Source organism: Beta vulgaris, chromosome 6 (assembly GCF_026745355.1).
Source record: "Beta vulgaris subsp. vulgaris cultivar EL10 chromosome 6, EL10.2, whole genome shotgun sequence".
Classification (NCBI taxonomy): domain Eukaryota; kingdom Viridiplantae; phylum Streptophyta; class Magnoliopsida; order Caryophyllales; family Amaranthaceae; genus Beta; species Beta vulgaris.
The window spans coordinates 16,882,923-16,906,813 of NC_079207.1; the positions used below are offsets into that span (position 1 = coordinate 16,882,923).

A 23,891-nucleotide genomic window follows, 5' to 3' on the forward strand; every position below is an offset into this window, starting at 1 on the left:
TCGAACTAAAAATTTACAGCAACTTTAAAACGATCAAAATCCCCTTAAACGTGTTTTAAAATCGTTTTTACGTACCAAACTTTCGTTATTTTTAATCCCTAGTATAGTACAACTATTCTAGTGATTAAAAATCATTTAAAACCCTTAAAATACTTATTTTCTGAAATTACAGCATTAATAAAATTTTATAAATCTTCTGAAAATATATTCAATACATATAAAATTATAACCAAATCTCATGATTTATACTTTATATATATAGTTTCTAGTAATTAAAAACCCTAAAAACTATAAATTTCATGATAAAAAATGAAATAAACTTAACATATAAAATCTGAATTTATTATACTAATAAACATAATGCCGAAATATTTTTAGCATATAAAACATAATTTAAATCATAAACATGCTAATTATAATAAAATAATAAAAACTATACTTTAATGGAATCTTAGAGAGGAAGAAAGAAAACAACCACAACAATGGAGAAGAGGAAGGGCCGGCAGCAATAGCAGCAGCAGGGACCGGCGGCACGTTTCTGGCAACTTGAAAGATTTGTGACGTTTCTTGTTCAACAAGAAACGTTACTTGAAGAAGAAGAAACAACTTTTGAGAGAATAAGAATGGCGCACAAAGGAGGAGAGAGAAGGAAAGAAGCGCCGAGTGAGAGAGAGAGAGAGAATCACGTGTGAAGAGGAGAGAGAAATAAAGTGTGTAGGGTAAAATTTGGGTTTTTAGGATATTTAAATAGAGGCTTTTCCTTTTGGGCTTAGGAAAAGAGATTTTTAATAAATGAAACTTTGATGACTAAGAAGATGGGCTCATTAGGACTTTAGTCATCAAATAACCTTTCCCTTTTTATCACTTTTGGGCTTTCGATTCCATTAAGCTTCCTTTTCAAATAAGCTTTTAATAATTAAACTCTTATTAAAACATGCTTAATTAAAACATTACAAATTTTATTAAGGTATGAAAAATATTTTTAGTTGACTTTTTAAAATAGTCAACCCTTTTTAAAAGTCAAATCATTTTCCAAACTCATTTGGATTTAAATATAACTACATAAATACTTTAATATTTATGAAAATTCTTTAAAATTGTGGGGGATTACAGCTTAACTCCAAAGTTTGCCAACCAATATGTCGCTCGATAAGCCTCTCTGTAGCAATGCTTTACTATTACTTCCCACCGATTTCTCTTGATTAACACAATGCATTTTTGAACAATAAGAATGAGACGAGAATTAGAGGGCAAACCTCCCTCTAACATACGGACAACTACTTCTAAATTAACCTCCAAATGCACCTTTTTGATGGCCACCATCCCACGCCACCAATAAACCTCGAAGCACGGCCATTAACTCGACTTTAGTACACGTACATGAGCTACATTTTATAGCGAACACTTCATAAAATTCACCTCTATGGCCTCTAATAATGCCACCACCATCCTCCCACTAGTAGAATAAATGCTATTTGCTGCGGTGATATTGCTGCGATTTTACCCATACGCAACAATATATCACGTAACAAGAAAAAATAAAAAATAAAATAATATTAAAAAAATAGTGTCAATAGAAATTTTTTTGAAAACAAGAGCAGACATATTGCTACGGTTTTGGTCAACAACCGCAGCAATATATTAAAATAATATTAAAAAACAATATTTTAATATATTGCTGCGGTTTTAAGAATAAAAACCGCAGCAATATCATAAAAAAATATATATATAACACACAGTTAGGGTTTTTTCACACGCCCTTCCTCTCTCAATCACACGCCCTTCCTCCCTCTTCCTCTCACGTCGTTTCATTCTTAACCTCTCATCTCCAATCTCTCTCTCTTCACTTTCTCCTTCCTCTCTCACCAACACCAACGCTCTCATCTCCTTCCCTAACTCCCTCACTCAATTCCTTCTCACCTGAACCCTAATAACTCGCCGGTGACAACCAAATATACGAAGAGCAGCGGAAAAAAAAAAGACGAAAAGTAACGAAGACGAAAAGAAGACTCGCAACCGACTCAATCCTCGTCAGCCCTCCATCGTCGCCGCCTTCGGCCCGCCGGTGACCAACCAAATATACGACGAGCAGCGGAGAAACGAAGATGAAAAGAAGACTCGCAACCAACTCAATCCTCGTCAGCCCTCCATCGTCGGCGTCGCTAAGCCCTCCATCATCAGTCCTCCATCGTCGCCGCCTTCGCTTCATCACCGGAACTCGCCGCCGACTCAATTTTTAATCGATTCTCAGATGTTTTTTTTTTTCAGCAAACTGGTTGTTTTGATTCAATTCTTTTTGTTAGGTTAGTGTTGTAGACTTGTAGTCATTGTTTTAGATTTGTGTGTTTTTTGTTTCAGATTTGTTTGTTAATTGTAATTATCGCATTTTTGTTTGTTTTGTATAGTGTAATTCTCAGATTTGTTTGTTCATTGTTTCAGATTTGTTTGTTTTTTACTTTGTTTTGTTTTCTTATTGTTGTTTTTTCTTTGTTAGTTTCATTGGTGGTGGAAGCTTATGATCTTTTGCTAGTTTTTGAATTTCTTTTATGTTTTGAATTTAATGGCAAAATGTGTAAAGAAATTTTTTTTTTACCTTGTATCTATTGCTGCGATTTTTAGGAAAAACCGCAGCAATATGTATTATAAACCTGATATATAAAATAAGTATATTGCTGCGATTTTATCTAAAAACCGCAACAATATGTTCAAATATTGCTGCGGTTTAAAATCACAGCAATATATTATTTACTTATTGCTGCCCCCTTAATTGCTGCACGCCCAAAACCGCCGCAATAGACCACTTTTTGACCGCAGTAATAAACATTTATTCTACTAGTGTCCTCCCCAAGATTCCCCTTTGCAGCCCCATTTGTATTAAGTTTCACCCACCCGACCCTCGGATATTGCCATCTGATATAAGTCCCCACTCTCGCACTCCTAAGTTTATCTTACCCAGGTTCCAATCTACTCATAGCAACCTCAACTTGTTTAACCCTTGCCATGATAAAGCTTACCTGGTCTGCTGGAATTTGTGGAGAATGATTAAAGCTCCATTCATTCCTCTACTTCCAAAGCCACTAGCATGCTATACTAAACACTCAAACCCAATCTTCTCTCATAGCATAAACTTCTTCAACATTCGTAAGCATCCAAGCGTTCAACAGAAAGGATCACTTTAAATCTCCCACTTGTGCACCCAGTTCATGCCACAAACGCCGAGCTACTGGGCAATCTTTTAGGATATGAAGAGTGTTTTCCTCCACCGTTCCACACACATAACATCTAGGGTCATTTGAAATCTTCCGTATAAAGCGATTTCCATTAGTCATGATTCTAATTTGAAAAGAGTAAATTTATTAAATGCACACGGAGCCCAATAACCTCTTCAAAAACCCAACTTTCTTCTTCACCCACTCTCAAATTCTTAATTCTTTCAACTCTCTTCTTCACCCACTCTCAAAATTCTCTCAAAATGACTCCCAAAAGAACAAACTCCGGTGACCATTAAAGATTTCCGGCAGAAAATACTTCTTCATTGGCAGAACTCAGTGATCAAGAATCCTCTAACCCAAAAGAAGATTCAATGGATCCGAAAGCCCCTTCTACTACTCGTGAAGCTATCTCTCCAAAGATTGAGGATGGAGAAGACGAAGTTGAGAGTGAACAAGAAAAAGAAATTTAGATTCCTACTAAGAGGGGTAAGAAAACTAAATCTTCTCATTTCTTGTGCGTTTTTGTGTCGATCTTGCATAGTGCAAGAAAGCTAAGTGGATGGAGTTTTTGAACATTATGAAATTTCAAAAATGGATTAAATTGGTTAGTTTGGATGAAGATCTGTTTGAAAATGAAATGAGTGATTTATGTTCAAATTTTAGTATCACTGAGGGTGTTTGTGTAAGCTTGGTGAATGGATGTGTGGTAACCCTAACTGAGAAAAAACTTAGTGATTTGGTTTGAGGTACCTTTGGAAAGGTACAAGGAATACATCAAGGGGAGGGAAAAATTGAATGTTAATGGAGCCTCAAATGACAAAATTTTGACCTTCTTTAATGAAAACCCCACTTCCCTGTCTCTTGACCAAAAAGATCTCTCTCCTTTTCATAAGCTTTTATTTCAGTTTGTCTGGCGCTTTTTTTTACCAAGATCCTCCAACAGAACCCAAGCAAACCTAATGGACCTCTTTATTATGTATTGCCTCGCGTAAAATATTAAGATAAACTTCCCTTCCTTAATGATTTCTCATCTTCTTATTGCATTTCTCACTATACCAAAATTGGGTATGGTAATCTCTTTACCACCGTACTCAAACAAAACAAAGTCAAATTCTTTGCAAGACCCTCCTTTACCCTGGAGCCTGAGAACTATCTAACCAAAGAAACTTTATCCAGACTTAGTTTAAGGGTGGTAAATGGTAAACTGGATTTTAAGAGAGAGGAGACAGTTGTTGAAGTTGAGACGGATTCAAAAAGAATATTGTTTGAGGAAGGAGGTGTTAGAGGATCTGTTAAAAAAAGCCACAGACTGGTTGGTTCCAAGTCTATCAAGGAGCAGGATCAGGGTGATGCTATACTGATCAATCTAGACGCTGATCCAGCTCCTTCTACTGCTGTAAATTTTCCTCTGCTCTCCACCACCGGCCTTCATGGAATGCTCAGACATATTCAAGAGTTCCTGACCCTACTGCATTCAAGGATGAGTGTAGTGGAGGCCACTGTATCCAACTTGGATTCACAGCAGCAGCAAAGCTTGACAGCTATCAAGTAGGCAGATACTGGGATCAGGAACAAGGTTGATGGCGTGGTATCCAAAATTGAATCAGTGGTCACCAGTCTCTTCAAGCGCCCCAAAATCTAATTTCCCCATTCCCTCTTTAAAATTTGGTTTCCTGAAAAAATATTTTGGGTTGTAATATTGGCTGAACAATTTTTTTTCTTTCTTTTTGATATTTCTTCCTGTGTCCTTCTGTGACACATGAAGTCCTGAACTATCTATTCCTTTTGCTCTTTCTCTTTTATGCATCCTGCTCTTGTGTTGTGCATATATGATCTCTTTTACCTATATCATTTCCTATTTTACATGCTCAGTTATGCTAGGATGGCTAATATTTTGAGATATATATTTGAGGTACTTACTTGCTGCCTAGACTGTTGACTCTCTAGTGCTGCAGGTTCATAACTTGGTTTTAGTGTATTTATGAAGTTATATTTAATGCAAACAGGTCATTAGTGCAGAATTTGGCGCATTAGCGGACAGCTTGAGTATATATTTGATTGGAAAACGAAACAGGTTAAAAACTATTAAATTACAATTATTTAAAAAAAAAAAAAAGGAATTAGCGTCCGCCATTTGGAGATTAACGTCCGCTAAAAGTCATTGGACCTACAGAAAAGGGCGAGGAATTAGCGACCGTCTGGACAACTAGCGTCCGATTATCCGACGCCAACTAGCGTCCGTCTGTGGCAGAGGACGCAAATTACCGTCCGCTGAAGCCGACGCTAACTAGCGTCCGCTTCTAAAAACGGACGCTAAATACCGTCCGCTGCCACAGACGGACGCTAGTTGGCGTCAGCTACCAAATCGGACGTTAAATGTCGAAAAGCGGTCGCTATATTTTAGCGTCCGTTTATCGGACGCTAAGCTAGCCATTAGCGACCAGGTGTTTTGCATCAGCTGTTTAGCGTCCGTTATCGGACGCTAATATGTTTAGCGTCCGACTCCGCATTTTTACCGTCCGATTTTGTCGGACGCTAAACCCTAACATTCTTGTTGTGTATAGCCTTTCTCAACTTACCTGGTCTCTGTTCTCAATTCTAGTTGAGCCTCATTTTTAAGTTTTTCGTTTTTATTTTTTTTTTTAATTTTTATTCTATTTGCCAAATTATTTGCCATCATCAAAAAGGGGGAATATTGTTGTATATATTCACTATTTTGATGATGACAAATAATGTAGTTTTTATTCTAGTCAATTATTATCTTAGTTTTATTTTCTCTTAGATTTAATTTTATGACTTTGTATTATTATAGTATAGTTTAGATTTATTTTATTTTGAAACAATTAGCTTATTTATGACTTATGGAGAATTGGTTAAGAATTTAACCAAAATTAAGTTATTTAAACTAATTGTTTGTCTATTCGAATCTTTACATGATTATATTATTTTGATTAATTCTAATGTTGTGGAATATTAATTCTAACAAACTTAAATTCCATAATGTTAGTGGAGTTAGTTAGTGGTGTATGCACAGGTAAATTGGATGAGCAAACTGAACATGCAACAACAAATTAACTGTCTCGCTACAAATAAGGAAACAAGGTGCTGGTCAGCTAGTTCCTGGATTTTAGGAAGCATAACCAACTGCCATCTTCCTAGCACTCACTAAACTGGTGGAGCAAAAATGAGAGCTAGATAAACGTGGGCTTAATATGCTGAAACAGTGAAGTAACGGTTACAGAAGTGGTTGGTGGAAGGCTAAATTATAGTGCCCATAACAATCTAGTGGAGAAAAACGTGGAGCATCAGATTTTCTTATTTATAGCTTTAGAAAATCGAATTCAAATTTAAGACTTTCCAGATTTTCATGTATTACATATAAGAAAGTTTATTCGGTTTTCTATCTTCAATTTATTACGATCATTGTATTTGAGTTTGGGTTGAGAGAACAAAAAGCATGTATTCAAGAGAGAGAAAGAGGAGAAAGTGAAGACTTCTAATGAAGTCAAGTGAGGAAAGTCACGTGTTCAGGGGAATAAGGTGACTTGACTGGGAACGACTGGTTCCTAGAGGAACTAAGTGAAGATTGATTTATGATAAGTTGTAATAACTATTATAAATAAAAGAGCAAGGTTTCTTCCTAAATAATTGAGGAAGAGAACCTTGTTAAAAGGATCCTCGTGTGTTTTTACTAATTACTACTTCTCTCTATTAGCTTTCAAATTTAGTTTATCTGCAAAAAGTTTGAAAATCTCTCCAACTACAATCCCCCCCACTTGTAGTTGATCTAGTGTTTATACTAGACTAACAGACTTTATTAGTATTTAATCAACTTTGTTAACTACCTTAAACACTCTAGAATAAGCTAAAAGGGATCCTAAGTAGTTCTCATCTTAACCCTTCATCCTCTCTAATTAACTATATAAGATAATTAAGGGTCACATTAATGGAGTCTTTAGGTAATTAATGATAGATTGATGAGGTGTCAAAATTAGAAAGGAATAATAAGATGAGACATCAGTTGAGAAATATAAATTCAACTTGGAATACGATCCTTATACCCCCCAAATATACTTCCCACCTTGTACACTTCTTCATTACCTCTCCTCCATGAAATCAAATCTAACCTTAATTTGCAAACTTATCTTTCTACTATAGAGCATCTGGAAAGAGAGAAATGATATCATTTTCAACAATGAAAAATGAAACATTCGTAGGATATACTCTTAAAGTAAAGTTCTATTTCATTGAATGGAATATGAGAAAACAAATTAAATAGACAATTGTCATACAACTAGATCTCCATTTTCATCCACATCTTCCAGCTCCGCCCTTCCAGCATATCAGCAAAACACCATCCTTGTCTCTTGGAAACCTCCTCCACCACAACACTTCAAACTTAACTTTGACGGTTCGGTGCGACCACCTTTCTTTTCAACACGTTACACTTTTCCTATTCCGGCAGCAGCAGGTGACCACACACCGGCAAACTTGTTTAAGCATGCGCTACAATCTTGGCAATAAACCCAGTGTTCGTAGCAGAAGCTTCCACTTTACATCAAGGCATCTCTTCAGGTATCAAGTATAAAATTTCTCATCTCCACATTGAAGGCGACAATCTCTTGGTCATCAACTCGGTCAAAGACATTTGGACCCCCATGACAGATTTCACACATCATACAAGACATCCAAAACCTCGTGCAACAATTCTATAGCTGGAGCATCAACCACATCTAACATGAAGCAAACACGACATTTGATTGGAATGTCAATATTGATCACCTAGTTCAGTCCACTTTGTCACTTTATTTATTGATGATTGTAATTATTCAGCTCTTAATTCAATCCTTGTAACTGATAATTTAGGAGTTCTCCTCATGTGGAGGGTCTCCTAAATTTCTTTTCTCTTAACTTATCAATAAAAATATATAGCACATGTATCAACTCCCTAAAGAATTGATTTATAGGTTTTAAGATCTCTTATGACTTACTTCCTCGTTCTTTTTCTATCGCAACAATTACCATTTCGGTTAGTTTCACATCTACAGCTGCAATTACACTGTTGGTAAGGAAAAAAAATAGTGGACAATATAACCCTTACTTTATCTTACTAAACCATCGTTAATTACTAACTTTGTCGGATAAAGTTGCTTTTATTTTATTAAAGATTTATTTTTCTCCTATTCTAATTAATTCAAAGGATACCTTTATGATAAATTATCCACCTTCTCTATTTCTTTATAAATCGTGCTCAAACCCATTGTTACCATGGAAAAAAGGGTGCAAGAATATCATAGACAATACGATGTTTACCTAAATACTTAGAAGATACTCCATCCGTTTCATTTTAATCTACACACTTACACTTTTCACGCATGCCAATGTAAAACTTTGAGGACATATATCTTTAATTTTGTATTTGTAAAAATTATAAAAAATACATATTAATAAAATACATACTAATACGAATCTAACAAGATCCCACATGATTATGTTTTTATTCACATATAAATCACAAACGAGAGTCAAAGTGCAATTTGTGAATAGTGTAAAATGTCAAAGTGTGTAGATTAATATGAAACTGAGGGAGTATGTGAGACCACAAAGTATGTCATTGTTTTGATTGTCCCATCCCATCCCAATATAATTCGGAGTTCGATAGTGCTCTATGTGCTTGCACATTACGGCTCCGTTTGGTAGGGCGTATAATATTTTCAGTGTAAATTGATTTTCATGAAAAACAATTTACAATGGAAAACACAATTTCAAAATTAGTTTTTCGTTGTTTCGTTTGATGTAAAAAAATGATGAAATGAAAGGAAAATGAAAGGGAAAGTAAGGAGGTAGTGAGAGGAGTGTACAAGAGAGAGAAGGAAAATAGTTTTCCCTTCATTTTGAAAGGAAAATGGTTTTCCATCCTTGGGAGAGTAATTTTACCCCAAGGGAAAATGGTTTTACACTCTTTTGCCAACCAAACAATGTAAAACTTAAAATAGAGGAAAACAGTTTTCCAGAAAAACGTTTTACGCCCTACCAAACAGAGCCTACATAAAATTGAATCCTTATTATTTGCAAGAAAAGTACCATAAGGTTAAAAAAAAAAACCTAAAAAAGGACAAAAAAGAAACCTTAACAGCGCTTAAACCGGTTATTATATAGCTGGCACCCCTCTTTACTTTCTCTCCCCACTCTCTTCCCTCCCCTTTCCTTTATTTCCTCCGAATCCAAACACACAAATTTCAAAATCCAAACCAAAAAAAAAAAATCAAAACAAAAAACTCAAATCTCGAAGCTCCAACAATGGCGGCATCATCAGCAAGAGACGAAAATGTATACATGGCGAAACTCGCCGAACAAGCAGAGCGTTACGAAGAAATGGTGGAATTTATGGAAAAAGTCGTGTCTGCTGCTTGCGAAGGCGAAGAACTAACAGTTGAGGAGCGAAATCTTCTCTCTGTCGCATACAAAAACGTGATTGGAGCTCGTCGTGCTTCATGGAGGATCGTATCATCGATCGAACAAAAGGAAGAAAGTCGTGGAAATGAAGATCATGTTTCCACCATTAAAAGTTACAGATCTAAGATTGAATCTGAACTTTCTAAAATCTGTGATGGTATTCTTAAGCTGCTTGAATCTAAGCTTATTCCTGTTGCTTCTAATCCTGATTCAAAGGTGTTTTATCTTAAGATGAAAGGTGATTATTATCGTTATTTGGCTGAGTTTACCACTGGATCTGAAAGGAAGGAGGCTGCTGAGAATACTCTCTCCGCTTATAAAGCTGCTCAGGTATTTTACTCGATCGTTTCTTCTTTTGCGAATTTTCTTCATTTGATTGTATGATTTGTTTGTGCGATGTGATGGATTTAGCATCTGAATTAGGTTTTGTTGTTTATATTGTGGATGCTCTTATTGACATTGTTATGATCGATACATTAAATCGACGATGTTGGCCGATCTTATAGTTAATATGGATTCTGTTTATATAAATTGTGATTAGGCAGTTTTATAACACTGTTTATAATATGGCAATGTGCACTGATATGAGCAAAGGTTAAGGAAGATGGATCAGATTATCAACGTTATTTATGTGAAAGGGATTCGAGGAGTCGTTCTTGTTTTGCGTTCTCTTGGGGACCTCTTGATGATGGCGAAGTTGATCTTTACTGTTGAATGTATTTAGTTTTGGTGATGGTCTAGGTATTTGATTCTTAGATGCAAATTTCACTTATCATTGCCAATTTTAGACAACGAATGCGGATCTACTCGGTCGCATTTAATCTAAATTTGTCACTGTATAGAGGTCTGAAGTGCCAGAGAAGGGTTGACGATATTCAACCTTCGAATACTCATGGTGTGGGTGTGGATATGTGTCTGGTTGTAATTGACTATCTTATAGCTTCGGTTTTTTGTTTTTCAAGCAATAGTAACTGAGCCTCGAATGGTTTTTGCTCAAAGGAAGGATTAGAATTGGGGAGATGTTTGATCCTTTGATTGACCTTCAGGGTTAGCTATGATGCAAGATAGAAAAGTGTGATAAATTCAATAATCTAAGTAAGAATTGCCATAAATGCAATATTAGGATATGTTTTTGAGTATTGACCAATTAAAATTGAAGGGTTGGTCAATCTTAAAAATAGATGGATCATTGTTCAGTTGGGAAATGACTTTTGGGATCTCTTTCTGATGAAACTGCTATTTTGAAGATGTGTTCTCTTAAACTTATTCAGTTATTTGTTTTCTTGAATGTTCTGTTTGGTCTGTCACCGTGAGTTAGTGTATTAGACAACTAATGAGAAATGATCTGCTTGTTTTCTATTTAGCAGGATATTGCGAATGACTTGCCTCCAACACATCCTATTAGGCTTGGTCTTGCACTTAACTTCTCAGTCTTCTATTACGAGATCCTCAACTCCCCTGATCGTGCCTGCAGTCTGGCTAAACAGGTGACAATCATAACTTGGAAAGAGTTACTCTCTTCTTACTTATCTTATATGGTTAATTGGGTATTTATGGTTTGTGTTTTAATCTAACATCTCACTGGCTTTTGGTATAAGGGCTTTAAGAAAGGTATTCCCTTGAATAGTGTCTGGTTAATACTTTTTGGGTTCCGTTTCCCTTATCTCCAGTTTCCCCGAAAGTCGGAAACTTCTATTCTCTAAATCCCCCCCCCCCCCACCAAGCTACAAAACTCGTCTACACCATAGCCTCCTTTGACCTCTAGCATAAACGCAATCCCAACCCAGCTCCATGACGAGCTCCACCACTGGGCACTTTCAAGCTCCATCACAAGCTTCACCAACAGTCCCCCCAATAAATCCACTACTGGGCACTTTCAACCTCACACCTCCCTCACCACTGACCACCAACAATCCTCCACCATCCGAAATATTTCCCTCTGGAATCTCAACAAACACTGAAGCCCCCCACACTCCCAAATTCGACCCATGAGGCCACGACCAACATGTCTTCACAAACTGATATGTTGGAAAAGAGATTCGACAGGATAGAGAGATAAAGAGAAAAGAAAGCTTGTATATTCAACCATGAAAATGTGGATTTAGCTTAGGATGGTCAACTTTGACCATGAAAGCTCCCGATATGGATCTTTGATGGTCAAAGTCAACCACCAAATGTCTAGTCGTGGTGTTGGTCCACATGCAATGCCGATTGAGGAAGAGACGGCATGCTATGCAGCAGACCCATGGGTGTATGGAGGGGAAATAGAGAAGACGGTGGAGAGAGGGTTAGGGGGTGGGGGAAGGTTGAGTGTGCAGGTGTTTATGTTGGGCATTAAAATTCCCCTTGTCAAACTAAACACATAAGGAAATTGAGAGGTTTTGTGACTTTAACTTTCTTTTCTTGACCTAAATTATTTTTCTATCTTGAGTGCCATACCGATAATCCCGGTTCCCATTATGTTCGTCTTGCATAAAGGGAATTCTTTTCTTCTAACTTTAAATTGCTACCCTAACATCCTTTTCTCTTATTTGATGTTGATTGTTTGAACATCACTCACCCCTATACTGTGCAGTCTAGCAGTTTTTTTCTGTATTGGAGTGTTGGACATTCATCAATTATGTCATTCAAATCAGCTCTGTGTCGTGCATCAATCAATTAAGTGTACAATATACTGCAAATTTATCTGTATGATACAATTTTTGTTGTCTGATTTTGTGACATGCTGATAACTTATTATCGGCGGTATAGTGGGTGGCCAAATCACCCTCCCCTTTTTTTTTCTCTACAAGGTTTGCTAACATGCGGTAAACCTATCACGAGCTGTGTTTCGTGTAGTTTCATTTAACATAATGACTTTCTTTCTCTGCAAGGCCTTTGATGAAGCTATTGCCGAGTTGGACACCCTTGGTGAAGACTCCTACAAAGACAGCACTCTGATCATGCAGCTACTCCGGGATAATCTGACTTTGTGGACTTCCGATATGCAGGTAAATAATAGTTAGCTCTTTCCTTGTATCTGTAAACTACTACGTCACCATTTTGTTCCTTGATGGGTTTGTTTTATCCAATGCAGGAGGATGGAGCTGATGAGATCAAAGAATCATCCAACAAGCAGGACGAAGAAAAGTGAAACCTTGTTCTTTAGAATTAGGATTTCCTTTTTTTGACTTGCAATGGTTTATTTTTGAATTGAGGGTGCTGCTGAATATTTGACAGTTCCTAGCTGTTGTCTTGATTTTAAGTTATATCGAACAATATCTTTTTCTAAATTTTAAGTTCTATTGCAAATGGCTGGTTGCCTGCCTATCTCCATTTATATTTACTAATACATTCTTTCCCTTCTCACTATTCTATCTCACTCTGCGTCTCGAGCTCCAGAACCAGCAAGCAAAAAGAGACCCAATGGCTAGCGAACAGCCATCACTACATCCTAATAATATGTCGAGCTTTCGTAATGACACCCATGATTGGGATGCTTGAACCCCAGACTCGTTCATTGGATCTGCCTAAAAGTTCAACTAGTTTTGCCCAGAGTCTCCCCGATTTGTTACAATATACTACCTATGTTCTTTTTAGATTCAACATTTGCTTTTTTAGGTAAGTGAATTAAAATAATAAAAAATTAAGGTGGACCTAGTTGGTTGGAGCTCTCCTCCCACATTTGTGATAAGAGTTCGATTATTGACCCTTACAAAGTGGAGCACTGATTTGCCCATATCTGATATGGGGTGACAGTTACCCATATCAGGGGCATTTTAGTAATTTCAAGGAAAAAGTAAAAAGGAGGTTGAGTAAATAGAAGGAAATAGAAAATTTCAATGGTAGAAATTAAAACAAAGGTATTAGCAGCTTCTTCTTGAAGAAATAGCAAGCAGTACTTCCTCCTCCCTCTCCCTCACTGAAGCAAAATCAACATCTCCATCACATTCTTTGCAATTAAGATATGTCCGTTTGTGTTGAAAATTGTAGAAGTGAAGTTTAGTTAGTTGAATTTGATTTATATGTAGTTTATAGATAACTGTTGAATTGCGAAAATTGCGAAAAAAAAGTTAGGGTTATTGAAACAATGCGGTAAAACAGACGATAGTTAGTTGAATTGTAGAAAATCATTCTTTAGTCGAGAAAAGAAATTGGCATTATGTGTATTTTATTGACAATTTTTGGCTTTATGTGTAATTTAATGACAAATTTCATATGAATGGAGAAGAGATACTGTTGTATCTTACAAAATCTGTCGGAGCTTAAACAATTAATGTGGTGAATAGTGAAATTGTTGTATTTAGGTGATGAGTTAAGTGTGTTGGATAATTTTTTTTATTTTTTATGTTTCAATATGATATGTTTGCAAGAGATTATAACTATGAGAAAGAATTTGATGAAATTGATGAATATTGGTAGATGGATTGAGTATGTTGGTATTGATTATGTATGTGGGAATTGTATAGATATGAGTGAACGGAATGACGATACTTTGTCAGATGAGTACGAGGAGGAAGCAGAATGTTTGGAGGTAATTATGAAAATGTGTTTATTAGAATAGGATGTGTTTATTATGAAAATAATGTAATATAAGTTAATTATTATTGGAGTAGGAAGAAGGTGGATCAAAAGGAAGAAGATTTTGAAAGGAAGTAAGAGGAAGAAGAGGTTGAAAGGTGTGGCTGAAGAGGTAAGAACTTGCTGAATAATTTATAGTATATATGATTGCTTATTGTATAGGTTTAATATTGTATGTTTTGTATTGTATTATTAGCAATGCATATGTAAAGTTGAATAATGTGTAATGGTTTAAAATCAAAATGGGCAGGTTGGAAGTGAATGTATGAGGAGGAAATTTAAATTTACAGGAGATATGTTTAGGTAAATGGTCTAAGTGAAGGTGGTGTAGTGAGATCACATGGTGAGGCTTGTAAAACGCAACTAATAAAGTGCAAAGGTGCGCATCCTAATGTGAATTGTAAGGTGGAGACATTAGGCAAAGTTGTTGGTGGATTTAATGCATTGAACGTGCAGTGGGTTATGGACATGGGTTGTCGAGGTTTGTTGGAGTTGAAGCGTAGAAGATTGTCGCGTTCGTTATGCTATTGTGATTCAACTTTGTTATGTTATGTTGTTTATTTTCGCTAAGTAGAAGAAACTTACTTTGTTACATTATGATTAGTAATTCAAATGTCTGTAGTATTCAACTTTCGGATTTATTAAGTAATATGTTTCCCTTTTTAAATTCATTTTCAGTCTACTATACTATTACATTTCGCAAGTTGATTATAAATTAACTACGAATTCATATCATTCACTTAATCTCCAATATGATTCTATTACTTGCCGATATTATTCTTTTTTAAACAATTATAAAAAAAAAAAGGCACATATAACATAAAAAGGCTATTCATGTTCACATTTATAAGTAGTAATAACTTTGGTTCCTTATGTGTGCCATTTGTGATATGATTCGTTTACAATTTAATATGATATCCTATGGTTTTGACATAATTGGCATCATATATAATATGATTCCTTAAATCTATGATATGATATGCACATAAATACTTACTAAAACGTATATTATCGAATAGGACACTAATAGCAAGTAATAACATTTCTTATATGGTAATAGGCATGTTAAACCTATAGTTACTAAAGAAAATTCATACACGGTAATCGATCTATCATTCAATACTATTTAGTAAATTAATAATTTGGAGTTTCAAAACGGTAATCGTTCAATACTATTCAATAAGTTAATAATTTGGAGTTAAAATTGGAGAGGTTATATTTCCTAATCCTTGATTTTACAATATGATTTTAAATGTGTATGACCTGATTCATTTAATTTGTAATATGATTCATTTAAGTAGTAATATGATTTCCTATGTATATGACATGATTCGTTTAATATATAATATGATTCGTTAAATATATGATATGATCCAATAGTCATAGCTATATTAGAAAACATTACTTAACATTAGTAAACATAAAGAACTAATTAGGGCCGAATTGTCCAAAACATTACCAAACATTACACACATAAATAACTTATGTTCTTATATGATGATCTTTTAGTAATGATATGATTAACTTATGTTCTTACATATGATAATCGGTCACTAATAGATAATAATTTGCCTAAATAGGAGTTTATATATGATAGTTGGTTACTAATAGGTACTACCTTGCCTAAATAGGAGTTTATATATGATAGTCGGTCACTAATAAGTAATAACTTGTCTTAGTAGGAGTTTATGTATGATAGTCGGTCACTAAAAAATAAGTACTAACTTGCCTAAATAAGAGTTTATATATGATAGTCGGTTACAAATAGGTACTACCTTGCCTAAATAGGAGTTTATATATGATAGTCGATCACTAATAAGTACTCCCTCCGTTTCCTAAAGATCTTCCCTCTTTCCGTTTAAGGGTGTTTCCAAAAGATCTTCCCTCTTTTGCTTTATTCCTTATTTGGCAAAACAAATTTCCCTATTTGCCCTCTCATGTCACTATCATATGGTCCACCATTACATTATTAATTCAATTTTACTCTCTTTCTCTCTTCTACTTTAACCCCTTTTATTTGTTTAACCCCTTTCTCTCTCCTACTTTACTCATACCATGCCCCACACAACTTGATTTTCCTTGGTATCTGTAAGAACAGTAAGTGGGAAGATCTTTAGGAAACGGAGGGAGTAATTACTTGCCTAAATAGGAATTTATATATGGTAGTCGATCACTATTAACAAAAATAATATGGATCCTTATGTTCACAATTTCTGATATGATTCATTTGAGCAGTAATATGATTTCCTATGTATATGACATGACTCGTTCAACATATAATATGATTTGTTTAATATATGATATGAATCAATAGTCATAGATATATTAGCTAACATTACTTAGCATTACTAAACATAAAGAACTAAATAGGGTCGAATTCTCCAAAACATTACCAAACATTACTAAACATTACACACATATAATAACTTATGTTCTTATATGATTATTCTTTTAGTAATGATATGATTAACTTATGTTCTTACATATGATAATCGGTCACTAATAAATAATAATTTGCCTAAAATAGGAGTTTATATATGATAGTTGGTTACTAATAGGTACTACCTTGCCTAAATAGGAGTTTATATATGATAGTCGGTCACTAATAAGTAATTACTTGCCTAAATAGGAGTTTATATATGGTAGTCGGTTACGAATAACAAAAAAATATGGTTCCTTATGTTCACAATTTGTGATATGATTCATTTGAGTAGTAATATAATTTCCTATGTATATGACATGAGTCATTCAATATATAATATGATTCGTTTAATATATGATATGATCCAATAGTCATGGCTATATTAGCAAACATTACTTAACATTACTAAACATAAAGAACTAATTAGGGATGAATTTTCCAAAACATTACCAAACATTACTAAACATTACACACATATAATAACCTATGTTCTTATATGATTATTCTTTTAGTAATGATATGATTAACTTATGTTCTTACATATGATAATCGGTCACTAATAAATAATAATTTGCCTAAATAGGAGTTTATATATGATAGTTGGTTACTAATAGGTACTACCTTGTCTAAATAGGAGTTTATATATGATAGTCGATCACTAATAAGTAATTACTTGCCTAAATAGGAGTTTATATATGGTAGTCGGTTACAAATAACAAAAATAATATGGTTCCTTATGTTCACAATTTGTGATATGATTTATTTGAGTAGTAATATGATTTTCTATGTATATGACATGATTCGTTCAATATTGTTATTTCCCTAGGAACACTACAAGAGGGGGGGTGAATTGTAGGTGTAGAAATAAACGTAACTTTTTGCGGAAATTAAAACTTAAACGAATAAACAAGCTAAAGGAACACAAGGGATTTTTACGAGGAAAACTTCTTGGGCCAAACAAGAAGAAACAACCTCGACCACTAGGGATTTTAAACTCAACACTTTCACTAATTAGGCCAAACAACTTTGTTACAACCTAATTCTAACTCGAGCCACACCTTGAGTTCCTAAACTCAAGTTCCTGAGCCACTGTTCCCTTAACAGAAGTTCCTCTCAACTTCACTCGAAGTTTTCTCACACATAAAAGCTATACTCAAAGCCTCTCTCTTACAGAACTTCACTCAAAGTTCCCTTACCCCAAAAACCAAAATACAATTGATCGAAATAAGCTTAGTGGAATTAGAGTAAGAAGGCAAAGAACAAATGGCTATTATGAGAGAATGAAGGCACTGACACTTAATAAGTTAAACTCACTTAATTACTTAGTCAGACACACTTTGGAACTTATCTAGACTTCTATATTTATAGTGTTAATCATGAAGAACGTGGGATTAATGTTAGAGTACATGTTTAGTCCATTAACCCATGATGTTCCTTCCCCTAAGGAACACGTTTTACATCATGTCCCATGATCCCATGAACTATAAATGAACGTGGATAAATTGCAGCCATTACTCCTAAGCAATATGAGTTCCTTGAGCTTTATCCGAAAATCAGTTTTATAAAACTCTTTTTATCTTTAAAACTGAATTTTTAATCTTTAAGAAAATAATATCTTTAAATAAATCTTTCTAACAACCGGATATTTATTTTCTTATTTTCCGAAAAATAAAATCTTTTTCTAAACAGATTTTCTTTTTAAAACTGATTTTATCATTTGAAATTAGATAAACTAATTTCCTATAATTTAGGCATGACTTACTCAATTATCTTTTAACCGTTACATAATTACACGCCTAAGTCTAGTTCCTTTTATTAACAGTTCCTTTAACATATTCGTAAGTGCCACTTAGTTTGTTCCTTACAAAGGAACAAACTCTCATTCTCAAATAGACTGCCACAGTTCCTTACCATTCTTTCTTTGTTCCTTTACATTGGAACTAGAAAATAAAACGCCTAGCTTCTATTATTCTTGATCCAATGCTTGCTCCAGTATCAACATAGAAACTTCTTTACTTAGCCTTTGAAATCCTCTCTTGACTTCTTCATTGACTTCGTATTCTCCCAGTTCCTTGCATTGATACCTTAAACACCATACACTTAAATAATTCATTAGTTCACTACTTAGTTTGTTCCTTTGTTTCTTTGTCATTATCAAAACTAGGGTTCAACAATTTCCCCCTTTTTGATGATGACAACAAAGGTACAAACTAAGGAAAATAACAAATAATATAAGTGAATAAAACATAAAGAAGAAAATGAAAAATAAAACACAATTATGTAAGTAACTGAATTTTGATTTTTCATTTACCTTAACCTATTTTTGATTTTTCATTTACCTTATCCATTTTTTAATTTTTTTCAATTTTCATTTTTTCAAGTTTATGTACAGTTTGTTCCTTAAATCATTTTCCCCCTTTGTCATCCTCAAAAAGAATAGATTCGACATGTATTGATGAATTGATTTAACACCTTAAGACCAATATACAAGCACCATTGGTGGTTAAGTTAGAAAATCAAAGAGTAAACTTGCTCAAACATCAATCACATAATACTAGCCATTCCAAGGAAGAAATTATGCAAATCATTTAGAAACATAGACAAAATAGCAAAAGTCATTGATTATATAGCACTTGTTCCATAACAAAACAAAGAAAGAAAAGAAAAAGGATTAAACAAAAGTTGTGTTCCTTTGATTAAAGAAACAGGAACAACAAAACAACAACACAAAAACTAAGAAAGGGAAGGGGAATGGTGTTCCTCTACAACTTCACAACAAGAATGTCAACCTTTAGCGTCCGCAAAAATCGGACGCTAAAAACACGGAATCGGACGCTAAATATATTAGCGTCCGTCGGCGGACGCTAAACGGCGGATGCAAAACCCTTGGTCGCTAATTCTCCAAATAGCGTCCGCAAAGCGGACGCTAAATATTTAGCGTCCGATATTTCGGATTTACCGACCGCATTCCTGGGAGTCGCTAATTAGCAACCGCCAGAGACAGACGCTAATTAGCGACTGCCTAGGCGGTCGCTAATTAGCGACCGTGATAAACAGTCGCTAATTAGCGACCACGTAGGCGGTCGCTAATGGCTTTGGCAGTCGCTAATTGCGACTGTTTTCACAAGAAGCTTTTTCTTTTACTTTTTTTTTTTTGAGGGGAGCTTTTTCTTTTACTTAATTGATATTAAATATAATAAGATATGAAATAATGCAAATACCATCTTTTATTAAGGCAAACAAATTAATCAATTCAATTATTATTGATAATAAATGTAGATACAAGTGAAAAAATAATTATAGAACTAAAATCTGGTATACCTATAACAAAATCTAATACAAATCTCATATAATTACATGTACACTAATTTAAACTCCACAACAAAAATCTGGAACAAAACTAAATATTTTGAGTCACCAAGGACTTTAGGAATGCAGGGCATCAGCCTCTTCTCTTACAAACTTTTTTTCATCTTCTGTCAAGGCATCAACTTGTAGTATACACAGTACAGCCTCAGATGAATGAGCCATATGACACCAGCACGCCTGAACATAAAATTTGTACATCAATGAGAACAGATGCGAGAACACAAAGTTATAAAAATTTAAAAACACATTTTCATTTTCGAAAAACAGCATGTGCACAAACTCTAGGGTAAATTGAAGCAAGACCCTGGCAGGAAAGCATATACAGACTACTATATAAGTATAATAGTTCAGCAAAGTTAGGCCAAACAAAATAAGTTAATAACGTATTAAGGTAACATAGAAAAGAGTATAATAAGTAAGATGTTCAATCATCATTAGATCAGATTCATAACTTCTCAAGTACACAACTAAGTAGAATTTTGATATTGACACGAAAAACCAGGGCCCTCACTAAAAAAGCACATATAGTTACTTCATATGAAGTTCCCAAGTTTTTGGAACAGTGACTTGGCAGTTAGAAAATTACCTTGTAACTGATAAGCAACAGCCTAAAAGAGAAATGAAAAGTAACTTCAAGATAGCATAAATGAGAAAATGACACATCTGTTGACACTCAACAAGCAAAGATAACAACTAATCAACATTTTCTTAGGAATATTCATACAGTATAAACATCTAAAAGGTGATGTACTATTTAGCATACTATCCCCATGTTCTTCAAAAATATTAATAGAAACAAAGCTTGAGTTTGGCGATAAACATCTAAAAGGAAGAATTTCAATCTCATAATACATCACAAACAGACATGTTAAGTTTAGTGTAGGTTGTTTAGTGTAAATAGTCATGCATTCAAAGAGGGGGAGCTTCAATAGTTTCAAGAACTTGACCATTTATTTCTGGAAAAAGCAAAGTGTAGCACTCAGCACTATGGAGAAGAATCTAAAAGTAGAAATATCAAACATTAGTAATGCTACTAGATGCATTATCGAATTCTAATTTTAGCACTTTTCAAGTAAGTATGATCAATGCTTGTACATATTCTTTAGGAATACAAATAGAAAACCCTTTATTTTAGATGCGGACTGCATTTTGGGATACCCAAAAAATCCAATAATGCAAGCAAAGACAGAAACTTGAACAGAGAGTACTATTTAGGGATGTCCCAAAAAGTTCCACTTTCCTCTTCAAAGTAACAAGTTATGATTTATTTTCATTCACGCCCCTTCAATGATTTATTGTTTAAGATATTAGATGTGTTTGATAGGGACAAATATGTAGAAAAAAAAAAGTTGTCTGATCCGGAAGTAGAACTTCACTTTAAAATGGAGGGAATATGTATCACACTAGTATAAACATACCTGTTGCAGCTCCTGATCAGTAGTGGATTAACAGATGTTTGAATTGCTACAGGTCTTGCAGAACACAAGACACGTCTGACCTGGAAGATAAAAGAAAATTAATCCATATGGCAGAAGCAGCAAGATTAAGAAGATTAAACATGGTAGAATCACTTTTCTCCTCCTATCCCATAACGTAGAGAAGGACAATGGTTTGAGTATGCCACTTTTAGCTTTTTATATGTTTCAATGGGATAGTCATAGTTACTTTTCTCCTCACTAAGCATCTAATGCGCTAGTCCACTAAGCATCTAGAGATGATTCATGGTAGCCTCTTAATTTGACAACCTCTTACATCTTTCTTTGACTTTAAAATCGCCGTATTCAACTTTTAACAAGCAAACAATACTAGAATTTCATTCTAAAATTCTAAACCTCAAATCAATTCCACAACTTTTTAAGGAGAAAAAGGAATATACTTTGAGTTCTGACTTCTGATGGCTATATGCCAAGAAAACAAAAAGAATCAACTTTTCACGCACTAACATTCAACCGATCTAACCAGCAACAACTAAAGTATGCAAAATCAGCATCAATACTCAAGATGAATCATTCTTTTAGACTTTTAAAAGGATGAATCAGTCCAGATTTAGCAAAACAGCAACTGATTTGAGCTTCCAGAAACATAATACATTCCCTAAACGAAAAAGCGAAACAATTGACAGATATAGTAAAAGCTAATTTGACGAATCCAACACAAAATTGACAGATTGAGTATAATTGCAGTAATAATAATGAGAGAGAAATAATCACCGGACATGATGAAATCAGTGTAGGAATTTTCAGCACGAAGATGAGAGAGAATATCGGCTTTAGAGCGAGAATCATCTCGAAGCCAATAGTAATTGTCAATTCTGACATCGTAAAACATGATAGTCAAACCAGATCTGGAAAAACATTCATAGAACAAGAAACAACTCAAAATCTCAGAAAAATCAAAAGATGAAAACCGAAAAACCAAAGACAAAAAAACCCAAATCGCGAAATTGAAAAATTGAATAACCAAATCGAAATATAAAACACAAAATCAGAATCTCATAAAACCGAAAACTCAAAAAATACAGAAAAATCGAAAACAACAAAATTAGAAAACTCTTAGGGAATTCAGCTCTAGGGAAAAACCGAAAAACCAAGAACAAAAAATGCAAAACGAAATTAAAAAAACAAAGAAAATCGAGAAAATAAACTACATAATCAACAATCAAAACTAAAAAAACAAATTTATTAGTTAAATCTGAGTATAAATACCTGATTTCGTGAGATCTACAAGAGAGATAGCGCACCAAAATGTGAGATGAGAGTGAGGAAGAGAGAGAAACGTGAGATGAGAGTGAGGAATAGAGAAGCGTGGGTTAGGGTTGATAATTTGGTCGATTGGAGGTTTTTTTTTATTTATTTATACCTCTTATTTAGCGTCCGTCAGACGGACGGTATTTTATCTAAACGGATGCTAATTAGCGTCGGTTTAAAAGAACGGACGCTAAATCTCAGAATGCGGACGCTAATTTACATCTGTCTTTAGTCGGACGCTAATTTTGAATTTACCGTCCGCTTGTATCGTCGGACGCTAAATTCAGACGCTAAAGAGGCGGATTCTTGTTGTGCTTCTTCTTCAACCACATCCTCCAATTTTTTCATCACCACCCCATGATTGAGTCCAACCTGTTCCTTCAGCTCCTCCAAGGCACGGGCCATAGAGTCCATCTTCTGTTGCTGCGCAACCACTGTATCACTAGATGGGGGATGTTGTGAAGGAACTGGAGGGGTGTGAGTGGAAGGCTCATCTGTTCCAGGAATGGAAACAGAAGGTGAAGGGTGATAAATGGGAGGAAGGAATGGTGGTGTGGGTGGAAGAGTTGTGGAGGTGGAAGCAAAAGGATTTGGGCCTTTTATTTCATCCTTCAACTATTCAAAACTGGAAGGAACAACGAAGGATGAGGGTGAAATGGAGGGTAATTTTGTGAAAGGAACAGAGAGTTTGGGAGATGGTGGTGGAGTAGGTTCCTTGAGAGTGGAGGGTACCTGTTCCTCATTATCCGAAAGGACTAATGGAGAGTCCTCGTTGGAAGGAACAGGAACTTGAGCAATTTTTCTACGAGTGCTCTTCCTCACTCTCAGAGGAACAGAGGGTTTAGGCTTAGTGGCAATGTGTTTGCGCCTCTTAGGTTTCGGTTCCTCCGGTTTAGGAACAGGGTTATCCAAGATTACATCATTATCCTCTTCTAAGTCTAGTTTGGGCAGTTTTCTTTTTCCTGAGGAACTTGAAGCCATTCTTCCTTGAATGAGAACACCTTCTTGGACAGACAAGCCAAGTCCATTTAGGGTCTTCTCATTCAAGATGTTCCCTTGCTTGACCCCTATTGTGGTCCAACCAGTAAGTCTTACTTCAAAATGATGAAGTAAGGAAGTTATCAA

At 34.9% G+C, this 23,891-nt stretch overlaps 1 protein-coding gene across 2 annotated transcripts; it reads left to right on the forward strand.

Moving 5' to 3' along the window:
- The first annotated feature begins 9,378 nt into the window (after positions 1-9,378).
- On the forward strand, positions 9,379-12,940 carry LOC104896024 (14-3-3 protein 2). Of its 2 annotated transcripts, none has more exons than XM_010682696.4 (4): positions 9,379-9,998; positions 11,033-11,155; positions 12,542-12,658; positions 12,745-12,940. In XM_010682696.4, exons 1-4 carry the CDS (start codon positions 9,513-9,515, stop codon positions 12,799-12,801), a joined length of 783 nt encoding a protein of 260 aa, XP_010680998.1. In that variant the 5' UTR covers positions 9,379-9,512; the 3' UTR covers positions 12,802-12,940. The 2 variants fall into 2 exon arrangements, with proteins under 2 accessions (XP_010680998.1, XP_010680999.1); XM_010682697.4 differs by having other exon boundaries at positions 9,382-9,998; positions 11,036-11,155.
- Positions 12,941-23,891: the final 10,951 nt, after the last annotated feature.

Coding starts and splice junctions, on each gene's coding strand:
- LOC104896024 (XM_010682696.4), top strand. CDS start 9,513: ATGGCGGCATCATCAGCAAGAGACGAAAATGTATACATGGCGAAACTC. Junction 11,156..12,541: donor CCTGCAGTCTGGCTAAACAG/GTGACAATCATA, acceptor TTTCTCTGCAAG/GCCTTTGATGAAGCTATTGC. Junction 12,659..12,744: donor TGTGGACTTCCGATATGCAG/GTAAATAATAGT, acceptor TATCCAATGCAG/GAGGATGGAGCTGATGAGAT.